Source organism: Apis dorsata, unplaced genomic scaffold, assembly GCF_000469605.1.
Source record: "Apis dorsata unplaced genomic scaffold, Apis dorsata 1.3 scaffold_1280, whole genome shotgun sequence".
Lineage (NCBI taxonomy): Eukaryota > Metazoa > Arthropoda > Insecta > Hymenoptera > Apidae > Apis > Apis dorsata.
In genome coordinates, this window is record NW_006264377.1 from 8261 (window position 1) to 28517 (window position 20257).

A 20257-nucleotide genomic window follows, 5' to 3' on the forward strand; every position below is an offset into this window, starting at 1 on the left:
GGATTGTTCAATTGTACTTGGAGTTCTTGCCGCGAGGGTTGTACAAGCGACGTTTACAGATGTACGCATATATACGTCACCTACACGCCATGGAGCAACGCGAGCATGAAAAACGACACCGGGGGTAGAGGCAACTCGACCGGCATCGCGCACACCTCGACCACTTCCGGTAAGAAAGTTTTCAACCTGCGGAGGCGTCGAGCTTATTTCTGTCTTCCCGGTGAGAACTGGTATCCATCTGTCTAGATGTTTATTCCGCCCTTTGGTTTTGCGTAGGTGGTAGGAATGAAGAGAAATGATCGAAAGTGTAGAATAGTGTTTTGGGTGTATATGTTGAGGAATATCGTCGTTTAGTTAATTGTGTGCGGATATTTGTGGATATATCTTCTGTGATTTATTTTCCAATGAAATGAAATTAATAATTCATCAACGATGGAATCTTGATATTTTGAAATTTATTGCATAGTTTAACTTCGATAGAATTGAAGAAATGTAAGGCGAATGGTTTTTTTTATTAAGATATTACGATAATAGGAAAACTTTGAAGTTACCATACTGTTGCGACTTTTAAATTTTATTAAATTTTTCTCCCATATTCGAGAAAATATCTCGAAATGTTACTGCCTTCGTGTAAAAACTTTTCTTATATCTATCTTCTTAGTTTAAAAAGATAGGGATGAAATATATCGAAATCTACCAAGTTCAAAGGATTTGTGAATTTCTGAAAGAAGGATAACTCGTGTCGTATATAAATATATTCAATATACATTTCACTTTCTTAATTATTCTTCTTCTTTTCTCGAACTTTTCATCTGGGTTTACGTTCAACAAGAATCCTATTTTCATCACTATTAAATAGTTATTTTCCTCCATCAAAAATGTACGTTGTAAGAATTCAATATACGAACCGATATATTCGTGATCGGTGTTTATCTTCAATTTTGCAATTCTTGCCTCCTTAATCGTACGACGTTCAGAAGATCAATATTATATCGATATTGTTCCATCATCATCTCACGAGAAAATTATCGTTCGTTGGAAACTCTTCTAAATAAAATAAATACTTTTTGTACAGTGCCGACTCCCGGCGATGTGGAGGCGGTGCTCCTGGTGAACATCAAAGGGTGCGGCTATCCGCCGATCGTCGACTGCGAGAACTTCACCCGCGAAATGGGCTACGAAGGCGCGAAATTCCCCTGCCATTACAGCCGTGTGAACGGCAGCATAGTGATGGCGAACTATAACCGCGAGGCGCAGGTCACCACCATCATACACTTCTTCGCGGCGCCTTTCGTAGTGACTCTCGCGACCAGCGTCGCTCTGTGTGTGATGCACTGTGACTGCAGGTGCAGCCCACCCCCACGCCATTCATCGCGAGGAATCAGAAGAGGCAGGGGCAACGATCTCAGGTAACGTGGCCTTTAATCATCGATGAATCATTGGTGTCCCCTGTTTCCGGATTAACTTCCGGATGGACGATTCATTGGAAAGTGGTAGGATCAGATTAATTAAATTCCTATCGATCTACGATTCTCGAGAGAATCGTCAAGCATTTTCTAAAGTACTTGTTATTTCAAATAATTTTTGTGGAAAATTTTATAACGTTTTATAAGGTTTTTGATACTTATTTATTCGAGTGTTCTCATTAAACTTTGACGTGGATAAATGCTAAGAGTTTCTCGCGATTTTTTAATGATAGATTAGGTGATTCAATGAATTTATCTTTTATAGGGTAAAATGTTATTAAAAATATAAATTTATTGAATTGTATAGTATTACAAGTGTTAAATTTCAATTTCGTATCGTTTGTATTGAGTCTTATAATCGGGATAGGCAAAGAATTTTTTATACTAAGTTATTTCTCATAAATGTTTTCACTTAAAATTGTTATTATAAAAAGATCATCTCTTTAAATTTCATTAAAATTCCTTTATGAACAGGGAAATCATAAATTCATATACATATATAAAGTCTGGCCATCTGTACATTTTTGAACTGATCTTTTTTAAAATGTAAAGAGGATTGCAAGTTATTTGATTACGATAAAAAAGGGCGACTCGAAAAAGATTAGGAAACACTGAACTAGACTTTAAGAGGATTTCGATGGGTGGGCACTAGAATGTTGTTGGTTGATCGGTGACCATTTTATTATTCATTGAGGCGCTATTTGAAAAAACACGTTTCCGCCATTGAATTAACAATGATCAATAAAGATACGGAATATTTTCTTTTTCGATGAATGTTTCGTGCTTCGAAGGAAGATTTTCAGGTTTGATTTATCGTAAAATCGAATTTTTGAAATAGGAAAGAAATTGGATACGAATATAGGTATGATTGTTTGAGGAGAAAATAGGGATTGTCGAGTATGTATATCGGTTTGGAACAGGTTCTGTTTTCAAGGAAAGTTAGTTTGAGAATTGTGTTTGAGATATAAATTTAAATTCAGATGGTTGTGCGATGTATGAAGTAGTTTATTAATGTAGGTACTTAAACAAATCTGATTGGGATAAATATAATTGTTCAAATATCATTAACTTATTTCTATTTTATTTATGCATAAATAAAGGGAATGATTACATGCAAAACGAAATAAAAGTAATGAAGATGCAATTTTTTTAATTGTCACAGTTTATAAAATAGATCACCTGTTACAAAATGAGAAGTAGAAAATGCGATATATTTATTTTATTTATTTTTTACATAATATCGTCTAATTTATAACATTTCACAAAAACGCGATAGAAATACATTTGATTAAATCCTTCAATTGGTAAACATCAGATGAGAAACTATCAAATTGTCTCGCCCAGTTAAACTTGGAAGAGAAAAAAAAAAAGAATTATAAAAGGCATCGATTGGATTGCCGTTAGTTGATTGAGCATTCGATCTGAAGTTTCGTCGTTGTAGTGGTAGCCTTACCGTGTCGAGAGATCGTGATCGTACTCACAATAAAGCAAAATACAGTAAAAGAAGTAATAGAAATGAGATTTTTCATTAAATGGAAATTGCTCGAGTAATTTTAAAATAATTGTCTTTTGGCCATAAACTGTCGATTACTTTTTAAAATTTAAATCTCGATCGAAGGAATAGTATTAAAATTAGTGGTATTTACATTGTTAAGTAAAATAATTAGGAAAAATTCGAAAAAAAACATGGATTTAAATTTCAGAAATACTTTGTTTTGTTTAAAAAAAGATAGATGCACTCTCTGTTCGCGAGAATAGTTACATATTTAATAACAAAGATACGAGTCTGCCTTTCATTTTATCGCCATTCCACACGCGCGCACGCGTTATTATACGGGATTGTGAAAAAAAAAGAGCACTCAGGGCCCCGCTTTAAAACTCGAGCCTACTCCATTACAGGCCACTGCGTCACTGAGGCCACTTCTCGTATCTTTTCGACTCATCTTTTTTGATAGATACCAAAAATTATTCATCGTATGCAATCAACACATTTTTGTAAATAAGCGAGAAATAACATTTATTGCAATATCATATAGTTAAAGATAAATGTGATTGCTAAATCTTGAAAGTTTAAATAGAAAAAATAAATTTCTTATTTTTTTTTTATAATAGAAAGACTTGCGATCAATGATACAATTTATAGAATTAAAGATAGATGCAATTATTGATTTTGAAAATTTTAATTTTTGATTTTCACAACTTTTATATTCCAAAGTTTAACTATAGTATATATATCTACCATATATATATATATATAATTATAGGAGGAACAATATCCATTACACAGAACAAATGAAATCGTAAAGTTCTAAGATCTTAAATTAAAAAAAAAAAAACTTTGGCATAACTTTTGATTTAAATTCGAATAATACAAAGGCAATGAGATAAATATACAAATACTCATAAAAGATCCGCAAGAGTTACACTATTCTGGCTTGATGGCGTTGCGACTAGAAAGAGGTCGGTGGATTTCTGGCCGAAAGTCGAGACATGCCCATTTTAAAACGTCGGCGATCGTTTGTCGAGCATCCTCCAAGCTCATCACGGCCTGTGGCTTGTTATTTTTTTTGTCGTGCCACGTTTGTCATCTTTATAACCGTTGTTGGCACTGTATCACTGGCTAGTATTAAGAGGCTGTGGATATTCGCGTAGAAAGAATGGTCAGGACGAGCATCACTAACTTGAACTTATGAGATATGTCAGGCTTGGATTAATCGACCAGACCGTATTCTTCTCGTCAGTATTCTTCTATCTCTTCCGTTTTTCGTGTCTGCTATATCCTTTGGCTTATGAACTCATCGCTGGATTACGTTCCATGAATAAATTTTTTATTTTTTCAATAGATTGCTATTATTTATTTCTTAATTTTTGTACAACGTGTATAGGTAACTGTAGTAATTTTCTTAAAATGAAAGAACATAAGTTAATGAATTAATTCCTTCGTATCTAATTGTTGGATGAAAAAATTTGTTATCTCACGAATATAGTATTTTTTTGAGATGTCTGAAAAATAAATATGGAAAATTTGAAATATGGAAAAATATTTCAGACGAAAGATTTAAAATTATTATTATATATTACGTTAACTTTTAATTTGCTATTATTCTTCAAGACATAACCAATTATCAACTTGTTCATCATTTGAAATTTATTCACAAAATGAATCCAAAAGAATCCAAGAGTATTCATTCTAAAAGAACAATATTCTGCAGTTTTCCTAACTCTCATTTCATCCTTCCACTACCACTATTGCAATATATTTTCTACTGTTTCACGAATCGCTAGTTGGATTCAAAGTTGTAGCAGAAAGCTCGTCGTGAGTAGAAGTTTTATTGGTTGAAACCAGTGTTTCGTTCGACTATTTCACGATATTTTGCTGGTCCAAGTAATCAAGGTCTTGCGAGGCGATTTCAAACTACTCGTAGAACGTTTAGAAACACGAGAAACATCGTGGATAGAAAAGAGGCGTAAAACGTCCTCGAACTTTTAATTGGAATGGCGTTCCAAAAAGGTCGCGAATCGTTCCCTCGACACCTGAGAGGAGAAAGAACTCGGGAATTCGACCGACTGGATACTATATATTCGACATTGTCATCCACAAAAATGCGGCCATGGACAGGGAAGTTTAGAGTATGTCGGATTCCCTCGAACGTGCGAGAACAACGTGCCTTTGCATCGTTTTAGATAGTTTCGTTCGTGATGTTGGAATTTTTTTAAATTGATTTTTCGTTACTTGATTATATCATTATTAAAATATTTCTTTTTTAATGAAAAATTTGAGAATTTTGATTTTGAATTTTTTTTAGGAATTTTTTGGAATTGATTTGAAGTAGTTGTGTCATTAAAATTTTTTTTTTTAGTGAAAATCAGAATATTAAATTTAAAGTCTTTTTAAGAATTTTTTTGAAATTCTTTGAAAATAATTTGTTAAAAATTAAAAAGTTGTCTATTTTCTTTTTAATGAAAATTGAAAATAAAATTTTTTGATATTATAAAATGCAATGAAACGTACATTTCTCTATGATAATGTTAAAATGTGTCAAGATTGAAATATAATGAAAAATAAAATGATGTGATTATCAATTGTTTTGATAATTTATCAAATAAATTTGTTCATTTTCGTGAACTATGAAGCTTAATTACATAAAAGTCGCAATAAAAATATAATAATTTTGATATAAAGAAAATACAAACGAGCAGACAGTTGAAAAGTTTGCAAGTTTGACTTTATAACTGGATCCATCTTCTTTGCTCTACTCTCTACTGTTCTTCTTTGTTTTTGATTAATATTATCTCAGCAATAAACAACTTACTTTCAGATTGTTCCACTATGAAGAATATAATTGAGCATCCTGTATACTGTAGTTTAAAATATGAAAATATTATTTTATAGTATAATATAGTATAGTAGTTGCTGAAAATAAACTTTTGTAAGAATAATATATTGTTAATTTTATTATTGCAATATATTATATAATGTTTTTATAACTGTACATTATATTTCATATCTTGACAATATTTACATATAGTTTTACATAGTTTTAAATATTTAATTTTCCAATTAGTTTTAGATTTCATTTTGTATTTAATTACTTTCTTCATTTTTCATTCTCTGATGTTACTTGAATTATCGGTTTATTATTATTTGAGAATATTAACTAAAATTTATATTCTCAATCAATATTTCATAATTTCAGTAATTCTTCAATAAATCTCACTTTTTAGAATTATTTATCTAAATAATATTTCAAATTCATAATATCAAAACATAAGATTTGTTTTTATCTATTCCTAATTATCTATAATTTTTCAAATATAACTCAAGGTCGCTAAAATTCCTCAACATTTCTCAATCCCAACAATATTGTCTCAAAAAACTCGAGTATTCCAATTTCTAAAGAGGATACTTCTTTTCCTTGGGGCCAAAGGAAAAAGGACATCGAAAAATCGTATCTGAAGTGTACTCTAAAGGAACATCTTTCGGAAGTAGATATTTAGAAAACTGGTTGGAAGAAACGCGCCATCCTCCTAACCAACCGTACCATTTCTTCTCTCTATATCCATATTACACGTTACAATACGAGCTATTCGATATTCCTCTCTATATCTCTCAGCTATATACTTCTTGTGCCCAGCCCGCGAAATTACGGTTTCGATCAAACTGAATCAGTCTCACAGCATGGCTTCGAGGCCGCGTGTACTTGCACGTGCACTTGCACACAGTCAACTGTGGTTCCACAGATGAATCTACTATGTATATGTATTCATGTAGAATGTTACAGGGTGTATACAGGGTGTTTCAGAAATAGGCGATTAAATTTTGGTATCGTATTTTATTCTTTTTGTAAATATAGAATTCATTTAAATACAGAAAAATCTTTTTTTTTTTTTTTTTTTAAAAAAAAAATTCCTTTAAAAAAAAAAAAAACTTTTTTTTTTTTTTTTTTTAAAAAAAAAATTCCTTTAAAAAAAAAAAAAACTTTTTTTTTTTTTTTTTTGATATGTTAATACTTTTATTCAGCTTGAAATTTTAAATATTTTTGGAATTTTAGTATTATAGAATTGTGAATATTGTATTATCGATATTATTTTTTTATTAGAATGAGATATTGTAATGTTTAATTAAATTCAATAATTAGATAAGCATATTTTTTTCACTTAACTTCATTGAATTTTTATTTATAGAAATATCTGGAATAGAAAATATCTGGATTAGAAAATATCTGAAATACAATAATTGTATCGTTGTATCAATAATCACGTTCTTCTGATTAACTCTATTGGATTTTTATTTAAGAAATTTACTTATGCTAATAATACAATTGATAATATGATATATGATAAATTATACATCATAGAATATATTAGACATTTTTTAACGTTTTTAAAAGAAGAAATTTTGGATTTATTTTTATCTTTTAACTTTTATCCTTATAGAAAATTAAATTCAATAAAAAACAAATTTGTTTATCTATTTCGAAACATCCTGTACATAGAAATTGGAAGGTAGTTTTAGATGGCGTGGCTGGTGGTACGAATGCTATGAAAGCAGTTATCTATCCCGCCGTTAGGTATGATTGTAGTTTAATTACTTCTAATTCAGATTCGTAGATTTATTCGTATCCCAAAGCAACCTAAAGTATATAGATCGCCCGACTTATTTTCACGGTGAAACATTGAAAAATTAAGAGATAGTTGGATTCTACATTGGTTGTAAATGTAGCTGCTTTGAAATATTCGTTTAACCGATTCATTCGATCAGATTATTACAAACGCGAAAGGAGATTTATTCGAATACTTTACAGGTGGTTTGAAGGGTTTTGTTTGGAGAGTTTAAGGGTGTGGTATTCGTAACTCTAGATGGTTTAACTTTGGCTTTGAGGGATGTTGGTCAATGGATTTTCGCCTGTTGAGCGTATTTTAATTACTCAGCAAATTTTTACAATCTTTTTTATTTATCGAATATTATTAACTTGAATTACCATTAATTTGTTTTCTGGAATTCTCTTTTGTTATTTCATTTCATTTTACTTTGTTATTTATACGATACACGTATGGTTAAAACTTCATCTTGTTCATCCTTTTTATTAGGTTAATATATTTTTGAAATTCATCTTTGTACTTCGTTTAAATTAAATATCTCTTTTGTAAAACATATTTCGTATGTTCATTGCTGTTCAAAGAGCAAAACGAGAGAAACAATATTGAACATAAACATTTATTACACAATAAAATTTCATATTTTCATACGTTAAAGAATAAAAATTTGTATAATTTCAATGTGTTGTTTCACTTTTAAATTGCAAAATTTAAATGTGTTATATCAAATAATAAATTTATTCATATTGAATGAATTCTACGGAAGAATTCTCTTTTTTATCTTGATAATCATTGAGAATTGTTTTCGATAAAAAAAAATATATTCGTGATAGCAATATAATAAAATTCATATCAGGAATTTAAAAATTTTGAAATTTTTATTTGGACATATTTGATACAAATTTTGATTTTGATAAAATGGAAGGAATATACAATCAAATTTCTATCAGATATTATGCGATGATAGGAAATGATCCTCAAAGAGAATAAGTATATGGTTTAATGAATCCTCGATTAAAATTTCCACAACTGTGAAATATATACTGTGTTTTCTTCGGTTCTATTCCACGGACAAACATTTTTGCAATATTACAACTCAACCCCGACAAGTTGGTCGTCGATCGGTCTATAACGAAGGAGGCCTGTTAGAAACAATGCGAAACTCGAAATGCGGGTCATGGCTCTGTCCTTCTCAAGAGCGTAGTTTCTTCCACGCGAGTTCGTCTTCTCGCGCTTTAAAATTATCCGCAAGAGGGATGTTTTATGCGGCTCGAGTCAGCCTTGTTTTATTCTCGTGTTTGCGGAGTCTATGGGGGATGATTTGGCTGGAAAATAAAATACGAAAACGAAAGTTTCTTATAAATTTAATTTGAGAATTTCTTTATTAATCAGTTACTATAAATAGTACAGAAGAACAATGATAGAAAATATTAACGTAAAATAAAACGTACGAATAATGTATGAAAAAAGAAAAAATATGATTGATTAATTTTCGTTATTCAATCTCATTTATGAACGTAAATAATTTGACGAATTAATTAGATATTTTGCCTGTGAAAAAGATGAAAATACAGTTTCGCCTACATACAAGGTCGCGAGAAGCTAGTACCTTCATTCGATAAATGAAACTTTAATCTCCGTGGAAATAAGGTCAGACTTGAAGTGGCAAACGCAAAGTGGATTCATCTTTGCTTTGGTTAAACAGTCGAGCGCTTTTAATAATTACAAACTGTGTGACATATTGGCACAGTTTAATCATTTCTCGAGTCACGTGTTTCGCTTGCGCGCCTATTGTTTCGGGTCACGCGTTAGTTTGCTTCATTTCTATACAGTCATGTGTTTCCAGTTATAGATATATAATTCGTATATATCTTATGTTTTAATTATATTTCGATTAATTTTAATTGTTTGAATATATCAAATTTTGAACAAATTAGGCTTGCGTGTAATATCTTTTAGATATTAGATTTTAATCCTTTTTTAAGAATAAGAAGCAAATTTAATTTTGTTTTTAACTTCAGATCCAATATATTTTTAAACATTTTCTATATTGATCTAGTGATCTATAGTTATTAAAATCTTATATTCTAAATTTTTTAATTCCTGAAAATATTAATCTCTTCAAATTAATAATAATAGTATCACGTTTATAATGTCAAAAAACTTGATTAATTTAATCTGTCATTATCTCGTCTCTCGATATTTCGAACCTTCTAATAATCTGTTTCATAAATGCTGCTTAAAAAGAAGTCAAGGCTTCTATCATTCTTCATTATGAAGTCGAACAGCTGCAAAAGTGCAACGGTAAAGTGTGTTGGACGTTGTCCAAAGAAGCAAAGAAAACTCTCTAATTAGTATAATACACTAACAATATCAGACAAACAAGAGTTTCGTAACGGGGTATCTACTCGAAGCAATTAATCTTCCTCTAATTCATCGATCCTCCGAAACGGTGCACAGACTAATTACCACCGCTCCATTAGCTCATCGTTCCCTTGTAGCTTCCGTTTTGTCGCTGTTACCGGACTTTCGAAATTTTTTTCGATTAATCAAAACTATTGACAGGAACCAATCGGGAACGATTCATTGTTTTGAAAGAGGTTGCTTCAATTTGTTCTTGTTGACGGTCTAAATTGTTTGGATGATAGAATGCTTCAATTCTCTTTTTTACGATCGTTTGAGATAATCGAAATAGTTTTTGTAGTAGTTCTCTTGAGTTTTATTTTTGTGTATTATGGGAAATTTGATTTTTCGAATTTCGAGGATTTTTAAATTCAAGAATTGATAATTATATAGGATTATGAAATTTGAAGATTTGTTAATTAAAGGAATTAGATTAGAGTTAGACTTTGAGATATTTTAAGCATATAATTTTTTAAATTATATAATTTTTATATTTGAGAATTTCTTTAATTTTTGAAGATTAAATTTTTGAGATTTTTCAAATTAAAAATTGTAAGTTCTTATTGTAATTTTAATTTTAGTTTGAATAATTAGAATATCGAATTTAATAGCAATAAATTTAATAAGTTGCGTATAATGAACGAAGTTACGAAGTGAAGTTTTAACTTCACCATTTTTCCTCGTTGTTTCACAAATAAAGTCTACGAAATTATGTAATAGGATTTACCTTTCGTTGTGTATGGTAATCTCTTCTAGTTGGACGTTGATAGGATGCAACTGTTGTAAGAATTTAATGATGGATATTTGTCGACTTTCATTTGCTATACATTTATGAGAGAATATTATATTAAATTATTAATCTGTTAGGTCATTCGTTTTTTTTTTAAGTTCAAAATATTGGCATTTCAATATTATAGTTGCACCATGAAATAAAATAAAAGATTGCAAAAAATAATAGCAATGGAATAATAAAAGAAAATATTGCATATTATTATTCATCATTTTTTAAATTTTATTTCTTATCGCATTTTATTACTATTCATTATCATTTTGAAATCAGTCAACTTTCTCCAAAATTTTGATCAATCCTTAAAATCAGTGATTGTTTTCTTATTCTTTCATAAATAAGTAAAATTTTAGTTATAAAAGATTACGTGTCAAACGATAAAATCCAAGAAGAAATCGTCTTTACTTTGCATACAGATAAAGTCAATTCACCAATTCGTTAATTATCTTCTTATTGATTGATGTATATATCAATATTTTAGTTATTCATTCCTAGCTATCGTTCAGCAAGGAAAGATGATAAATTGAGTTTCTTCTCCCGACTTGGGTTATTGTTCGATTTTCCTTCCTCTTGAGTCGATAAGAAAACATATTTTTCAAGATTTTATTAAAACAGCTCCTGACGGAGAATACCATCTGGTCCATATTCTGAGAAAAACAATATTTTTGCGAAGATTGTAACGAAACATTGTGATTATTTCTGTTTCTCTGCTAAAATTGTTTTTTGGTAAAAAATGTTAAGGATAGCGAAATAGTTAGTTATATAAAAAAGAAAAAATATAGATAAACAAGTTGATAAAAATACTTGGAGAAAGTATTTATTAGTTAAAGTATATTTATAAGAAAAAGGGAAAGAAATTTACAAAGTAAGATCTTTGAAATACTCCAATTTTTCTTCCGCTATTTTTACTTATACTTATATTTCTTCAATTGTGTTAATATCACGATTCTTTTCTTAGATTTAAGAAACTTTTTGATAATAACTTTTTATAATCAATTTTCTTCTTTAAGTTTTCTTCTTCAAGCTCCATATATATTACATATATGGAGCTCCAATTTAAAAATCTCACTAGTAGATTCGCATAGATCAACTCGCGGATTAACAAGTTGAACCTTCTACTTTGTATCTCGATCCCGTAAATCTCGTGTAGGCAGCCGACTGTAAAAATGTTCCTAATGCAGTTCGTGAGTCGAGTAAGTTATGCGGCAAGTAGTATAGAGCGGTGAATCAAGTTTCGAAGTAGTTCAAGAGAACAGATGGTGAAACGAAAACCATCGATCGTTTTGCTTGTCGTCTTAGGCCACTTGTGAACAGGTTTCGCATAAAAGATATATCTATAGAATGATCTTTGTTTAATTATATTTGATGATATACGTGTACATTGTAGAATGCTCGAAAAATAGAATTTGGATTCAACTACGAGTTTTTCAAAAACGAGGATTTAAATGGAAGAATTTTATTTTATATTTTTTACTTATATTTAGGCAATAATTATCTTTTATGATTATCTTTTACATTAATTATTTATTGTCATAATTGATGAAAATCGAATATTCGGAAAACACGTAAGAGGTAAAATATTAAAATATTTAAGAAGAGATATTCGAGCGAAAGTTGCCTCTAAAAATTCGAGCAGCGATGCTTCAAAAGAAAGGACAGAAATGTAATCTGCAGTTGAATAATCTTGGCGTATCACGAGATCACTTAGGAAAATGATATCGATCGGGCTAGCTATTGAGTAAGGGCTATAGAAAAGAAGGGGGTGAGATAGGGGGTGATGCAATAAAGAAAAAGAAGATAAAGTCGAAACGAAATGTGGCGAGAAAAATGAAGGGGAACCGGATATCTGCAGGCAATCCCTAACTTTCTTGTATATTTTTTTTCTCGCCAACTTAAATAGTAAAAAAAAAGAAATAGAAATATTGTTCAAATAGCTTTACATGAAATTAAATAAACAAGAAAATATATTAATTTATAATTTATAATTGATAATTTATACATTATGAATAATTTCATAATTTTGTAATTCGAAATGAAAGTTTCAAAAACGAGTTTATTAATAAATTAATAAATTAATTCTCTTTAATAATTCTAGAATTATGTTTTATTTTCAAAATTATATTGGATCATCAACTTTAATCGAATATCTCTTCAATTCTTAATCATAACATTTCAAAAAAATTAAATTAATTAATTAATCAAAAATAATATACCAAAATTTGTACTCGGATATTGTATATGTATGACTCGCAGTATTACAAATCGAGGAACACTTGTAGCGAGAAATTTCATCTTATTGTCAGAACTTTGTTCCCTGGTGGAACGATTCGTTTGAGCCTTCTGTAGATCGCGTTGTGGGCGTTAGGAATGTGCTTTGCGCCTCGCCACTCGGTGTTTCAGCACCCTTAAACATTCACGACCGCGTACACTTCGTTTTTATTCTTCGGGTACTTTGGCACGAAGCACAAAAAAGCGCTGAGGTCGAGAGTATTCACTCTAACTCTGCTATCAGAAAGTCGTCGGGAGAATGGTTACTCTCTTGCTTTATCATTCAACAGAAACATCGAGATTGCAATTTCTTTTCATGTTCACTATTCGATTCAATTATTTCGTATCTTTGTGCCTCGAATCATTTTTTTGCTTTTGGAATTTTTCACTTTGAAATATTTATAGAAACGAAGTGAATAATGTTAAAATTGCGAGGGATATAGGAGTAAAATTTTGTAGAATAAAAGAATAAAAATCATATTATGGTTAATTCATAATATTCACTCACTATTCAAATCGGAAAATTTGTAATTTAAAAGATTCATTGAAAGTTTAGGTTTTTGTTTCATAATTTTTATTTTTTTATTATAAAATTAATTTAAATTTTTGTGATAAAATTAATTTAAATAATGAATTAAATTTTGAATTTAGATTTCTAATTGATGTTAATAAACTGTATGTAATTTGATAGAGTTTGGATTAAATTACATAATTTTAGAGCACTCTAGTTTAAACCGTATTTTATGAAGATGATCGATTATTGCCTGAACTCTAAAATTAAATAATAATAAACTCAAATTTCATTCATGATCCAATATTAATAATTAAGAAAATTCCTTTATAAAGAGTGCTATATTTTTTGCCTTCTAAACTAACTAAAATCTAATAATTTGATTCTAATTTCAATTCCACGAATTCCAAATATTTAGTAATTTTTTATTTCTTGATTTTTTAATTTTTACTTTGATTCGAAACATAAAGATACATCGGAATTTGATCTTTTTAATGCGATAATGGAAAAGAACTCGTGAAAACTCATCAAGATTCATTGTCACTTTTTTTCTACGTCTTCTACACCTTGTCAGAGTTGTAGATTAAAGTTATCGATTCGTTTCTATAGCAGCAAGGTTACTATAGAAAATAGGCTACATCAATAGACATTCACTTTGTATTGTGATAGATTCAAAGAACCTTATGTTTTCTTTTACACTGTACTATGAGAAGACAGATAAGTCTTCTATCATATGTTACACATTTGATTTGACACACGCTTAAAACTAGTAACTTCAGTTTTTATTCGCTATCCACTTTGGCATCGAAAATTTCTTTTTAATGTCGACTATGAAAAGGTCACTGGATAAATTATCTTTGCTTTGTTTTTTTAACAAAAACGTTTCGTGGATTATAATAGCAATCCGGAGATAGAATGTAGGAATTTCTGGTACAAAGGGAACAATGGAATTTTTAAGCCTGTCTAGATCTCTCGAGTAATGTTTAGCTTTTATGATACGCTACGAAACAGAGGATTTTTTTTTTTTTATTAAAAGAAGTTTTAAAAGATTATGAAATGTCGCTTGTTGCTTCATGAATATGTTATAAGTTTTTTCGTTATTAAGAATTTCTTTCTTTTCAAAAATTTAGAAGAAATATAAAAGATCCTATTGCTTCAATAAATATAATATCGATTGATAATCATAAATCGTATTTTCAAAGATACATTAAAATTGTTCAACATGAAGAATTAATTTCAAATAATAAAAATAAGAATTTCAAAAGGAGATCTTTTAAAAATTCTTTCGCTTTTATTGATATACTTAAAGCATGAATTAATCGAGATGAGATACACTTTAATATTCGGTTTGTCATATTAATTAATTAGTTTCGTCTGTTTTCTTATTGCCTTTAATGCTAAACTTTTTTCTGCAAATTTTATTGCGGCATAATTTTCATCGAACTCGAATCCATACGGGTGGTTTACATTTTTATTCCTCTATAATTGCATCAGCCTCCATTTTAATTTCACGGAGAACGAGGAAATAGAACGTTGGAGGATTCACTCTAATCCAACTAAGAGACTGCAAAACAAATTGCATCCATATTTTTATTTCAGTTATTTTTTTGTACACCCAATTTATTCCATCTTTTATAGGTATATGACTTTCTCTTTTAAGAAGAAAAATTGGTAGAGAAAATTTGCTAACTATTTCTCGCGATGATTATTTTTCGTTTTCTTTAGATAAACACGATGGAAGATGTTTAATATTCTCGCAATTTCAAAAGTACACCTTTTAAGGGTTTAATCTTTGAAGATTTCCTCGTTTAAGGCGAAAGAATTTCGTTCGAATCTTGTGGAAAGCTGTTGGCTGAAAAATTCCTTCGATCTTAATTCTTCAAATAGTTTATGATCTGAATAGAATAATGTTTCATGAAGTACTGCAATAATTCGAAGAAACAAATTTAACAAATTAGCAATCTCCCTAGAAAAGATTGTAGAAGGAAATTTTCCAAGAGATTCATTTATAAAATTAATTCCAAAATTGATAGAATGTTTATTTTGAAATATAAAATCATAAAGAATAAAATCAATTAGATATTCCATTTAAACATCAAAATTATCAATATAATACAATTTTCTACATTATAAGAAACAAAAATTCGTTGAAAAATTAATTGACAATGTATTTAAAATCGTAAGAACTTTACGAAGTATAGAAACAAGTATAAATTATAGAATTAAAAATCGTATCATCGACAATCCATCGATCGAACATTTGTTCTTCATCCTTGCTCCTGTCAATATTGTTCCTTTCATTTACGTTCTACTTGTTCTCATCGCTTTTCCTCACTCGAAAGCTTGCAAGGACTAGCAAAAAGATGTCCGGGATTTAATTCGATCACGGCCAGGCCGGGGTCACGAGGTTTCTTCAAGCGAGTTGAAACGCCCTCGGAAACCACTCGCCATCCCCTCATGTCCTTCCGCCTTGAATTTCGAAGGAAATCTGTTGCGTCCTCGAGAATGTATGCGTCACTCACGCGGAAACAACGATCCTTTGGCACTGAGAGCAGAGGGAAAAGAGTAAAAGAAAAATCGGCCAACGATAGTTTCGCTATATATTTGTCGAAATTTGGTAATTTCCGGCTAGCTCTTATGAAGTGGCACGAAATCCTTCTAAAGAATTGTTCGAGGGAAATACTGCAAGGCTCTTGTAAAAGAATGAAATAAATGGAACAGTGACACGAGTTTCTTTAGAATGGAAGTTCTTTTTTTTTTCTTTTTTGAAAGATTTAAGACTATGTCGATATCTATCGTAAGTGGCCATTTACTATCATATCCTGCTTGGCTCGTTTCGTTTTCGCATAATTTAGCAGAATTCCATTTAATCGAATGAAATTTTCGTCATTTGATCAAATGAACTTTGAGTTCCTATAAATTATATGAATTAATGGTCACTGTTTCTTTAATTATGAATATAATGCTATGAAGAAAAAAATACGTAACACAATAGATTATTGCACATAATCTAAAAAATAAATTTGATAAATTCATTTATCTGAATAAATTAAAACTTCAAATATTTGAATTAAAATAGTGGAAATAAGAATTATTTATTTGTTCGTATAAATGGAGCTTTACTGTATCGTAATCTTTTTGAACAATGAAAGAAATTGAATGAGACTTAGAATATCAGGTTGAGAAATATGGTATGTAAGGAAAATGGAGTGAAAGATGAAATGGAGAAAGAGAGCTGCAGAAAGAAAGTTGAATGCGAGTAGCGTTATATCATTGCAGAATGAAAAGAGTTTTCGTTTCTTGATATTTCGCGGAGAAATATTAGAATTTGTTTTTTTTTCTCAATAAAAATAAATAGTGAAAATATACATAATCTCGCTAAATATAAGAATCATTTAACAAATTTATCGAGTAATCAGAAACGAAAAGAAATAATATTTAAAATAGATTCGATTAATAAATAATATAAAATTTTCAAGCAAAATTCAAATCATTTTCAATTTTCAATTTTTTATCTAATTTTCGACCGAATATAGTTTCAATGCGTGATTAAAATTCAATCATGAGACGTAATAATTGTTTCAACGGATGTACAAAGCCGAGTAAATCTTATGAACTTCGATATAAAATAGTTGCCGGAATAAGAACAAAAGAATACTAATGTATTCATTAATTCCAATGTGACTGATTTCGAATCTTACTCGATCAAGATGGAAATTTATTAACAAGGCGTATATATAGGGATGAACAGGGAGAGATCGTTGCTCTTTAATCGGTCGACGTTTGTCCATGAAATTTTTCCAAGTTTTATAGAATCGATTCTCGGCTCGGAATACGGAAGATTCATTTACCAGGAAAAGCCAAGATAAAGAGGAAACTTTCGATATTAAAAAGCTTTGACCCCTTCTTTTAACATTACACTCCTTTGATACGTGGCGAAAAGAAGCTGTTACAGTGACTCTTGCTCTTTGTATCACCTTCCTTTATGCGTCTATCGATAAAAATTACCTTTGACGGATGCATTTTAAAGAGGAATCCCTTTCACAATCTCAGTGAAAATTTGCAAATCGATCTTGTAAATCATGAATGAAGACGAAATCAATTACTTTCGATCTTCATTTTTTCTTATATTTGCATTTTAACCGAATACATATTTGAGAGAATTTCTTTCACTTGCTCGACGATTTATGAAAATCTCACTTTTTAATCCGGTTCTCAGACATTCATTCATTAAAATCGCCGTGAAAATGGTTTCACTTTGATAATGCTCGCGATGCAGCGTTTACATTTGCAACTGTTTAACATGGCACTTTTAATGTAGCATTTTCTAAGATATTTGATTCATCTTACAGTTGTTTTAGATATTCGTCATTTAGTTTTATCATTTTACATATATGCATAATTGTCTTGTATAAATAATAATATCGAGAAAGTTACAATGGTTATTAGTTCGACTGCATCTACATTTTAAAATTATTAATTTAAATATCAATTTATTTAGTAGTAGATAGACTTGTTTTCATTTATTCTGGTTCTTTTTATTCTTATTTCTTAGAAAAATAGATAAATAAACAGGGAAATAAAAATTTATCAATAATTTATCTTGTATATCTACACAATTTAGAATAGGGAAGATTTAGGATATTTAATATTTATCAATCAGTTCAATAGATTCACCGTAAGCGTTTGAAGTTCGACACGAACATAATAAGGATCCTAGACACGTACAAGGATCGTTCGATAGAAGCAACAACCGATTGTTGACTGAACGTTGCTTACGCAACCTGGACATTGCCCGGATGCTCGAAGCAATGTGATTATTAGAGAGGTAGAGATATGTTCGATTTCACTTAATTGATTTGATCGAATTATTATATTTTTAGAGTAAACAGATTGCGAAAAATTAAATGAAATTTGAAATTATTCAGAAGATTAATATTTATTCATTATTTTCCTAATTTTTATACGATTCATGATAGAAATAATTCGACATCGTTCTAAAATAACTAAAACATTAAAAAAAATCAATAGAATCACTTCAAAAATTGGTTCTTACATAATACATGTCAAACAGAAACATTCAGATCCATTAACTGTTATCTATCTTTGCTGTTATCATCATATACAGACCGAAAAGATGAAAGGTATCGAGTAGAGATTCTATTAAACGATAAAACAAGAATCGTGACTGGCAAATTTCACAAAGGTGCTCTTTCAAACCTTTGGAAGCTTTATTAACCTTTGTCATCTTATTTCCGATCATGTTTCACAATTTGCATAAAATGCACAAAGGCTATCCGATATCGTTCTTCGAATTCCATTTCCACTCTTTCCCATACTATTTTCATATTTTTCAGCTTCTACATCCACCATCGTTTGTTCATTTCCCGTAGTTCGCTGTATTTTTCAGTGGGAACAAAACTGTTATCTTCCTCGTTTCTCTTTTGTTTTCCTCCACGAATTTATATGCCATTGTATCCACCTTCTTTTTCCACAGACCTACATTTCTGCATCCCTTGCGTCCTTCCACCGAATATTCATATTTTCCACGATTCCACATTTCCGCATTTAAACTGGGTTACTTTCCATTCGCGATACGGTTCGAAAGCATTCTATCTATTGTTCTGCTATAAAATGTTTTCGTGCGAATATTGATGCGACATGAAAAAAATTTAGAGTCAATTCCTCTTGAGAAATTTTATATATATATATATATGTTGGTTGATTAAAAAATAAAAAAAAGAAATTCAGTTTTGATAATAATTGTTGCAAACGATATCATGTTATAAAATTTTACACATTTCTATAAACGCATCTTATCTTGATAATATAATTAGAATAAAAAATAATATATGATAGAATATATATAATAGTATATAAATTATTAGAATAATTGCATTAATTCTGATAAAAACTTATTATATTTTATGAACTTTAAGAAATTTTATAATAACATGATTTTGCAATTTTCAAATCTGATAGATATAGCGTAAATTACATTTCTAGCTGGAATTATTCTAAAGGATCATAAACTTTCCTTTATCTTCACGAATGTCCTTTTCTAGGATGACTATTGTGCCAATCGTAAAAAGAAGTGTAGAAATTTCATTCTGTTACGGTTCATGAAGAGAGTCTTACTTAAGGATCTGATAGTTACGATCCTTTGGAAATCCAGGATAGCGAAGAACTCTAGCTTTTGCAGGATTCAGTCCATTAGAGATTAACGTTGTACATTTCGAGAAAACGAAGAATAACGTCGATAATTATTGAAGATATTTCTTTGCAGACGACTCTTTTCTTAGAAATTTATAAAGTTTTTTTATTTTCTTTTGTAAAATGAATTTTTTTATAATTTGATCCATAAAAAATTTTCATAAAAAAGAGTCAAAATGAATTAAATTTTATTATAATTTTTATATAGTAATAAGTAATAAAAGTAATAAAAGTAAAATTTTTTTCAGCATGAAATTTTTAATAATTAATTTTCATTTCTTAGAAATCTTTATTACATCAAATTCTTTCATTTCAATAGAAGTTTTAGTTTAGAAGTTTGTATATTTTTCTAATCTTTCTATTATCTTCTAATTTTTAAATCCTTTTTTTTAAATTTCAATTTGCTTTATTAGTTGGAGAAACCATTATTGAATTATTTCATTTTATATTTATCATATTTATTGAATTATTTTTATCAGGTTTTTAATATTCAGTTTTCAGTTATGATCT

General features: G+C 29.5%; 1 protein-coding gene across 1 annotated transcript in view; it reads left to right on the forward strand.

The window, feature by feature from the left end:
- LOC102681348 overlaps nucleotides 1-20257 on the forward strand; it is a 50538-nt gene that overhangs the window by 3439 nt on the left and 26842 nt on the right. The window contains exons 2-3 of the mRNA XM_031514852.1: nucleotides 6-169; nucleotides 1076-1409. Of these exons, the coding sequence (XP_031370712.1) occupies nucleotides 6-169; nucleotides 1076-1409 (498 nt within the window). The remainder of the gene's footprint in view (nucleotides 1-5; nucleotides 170-1075; nucleotides 1410-20257) is intronic.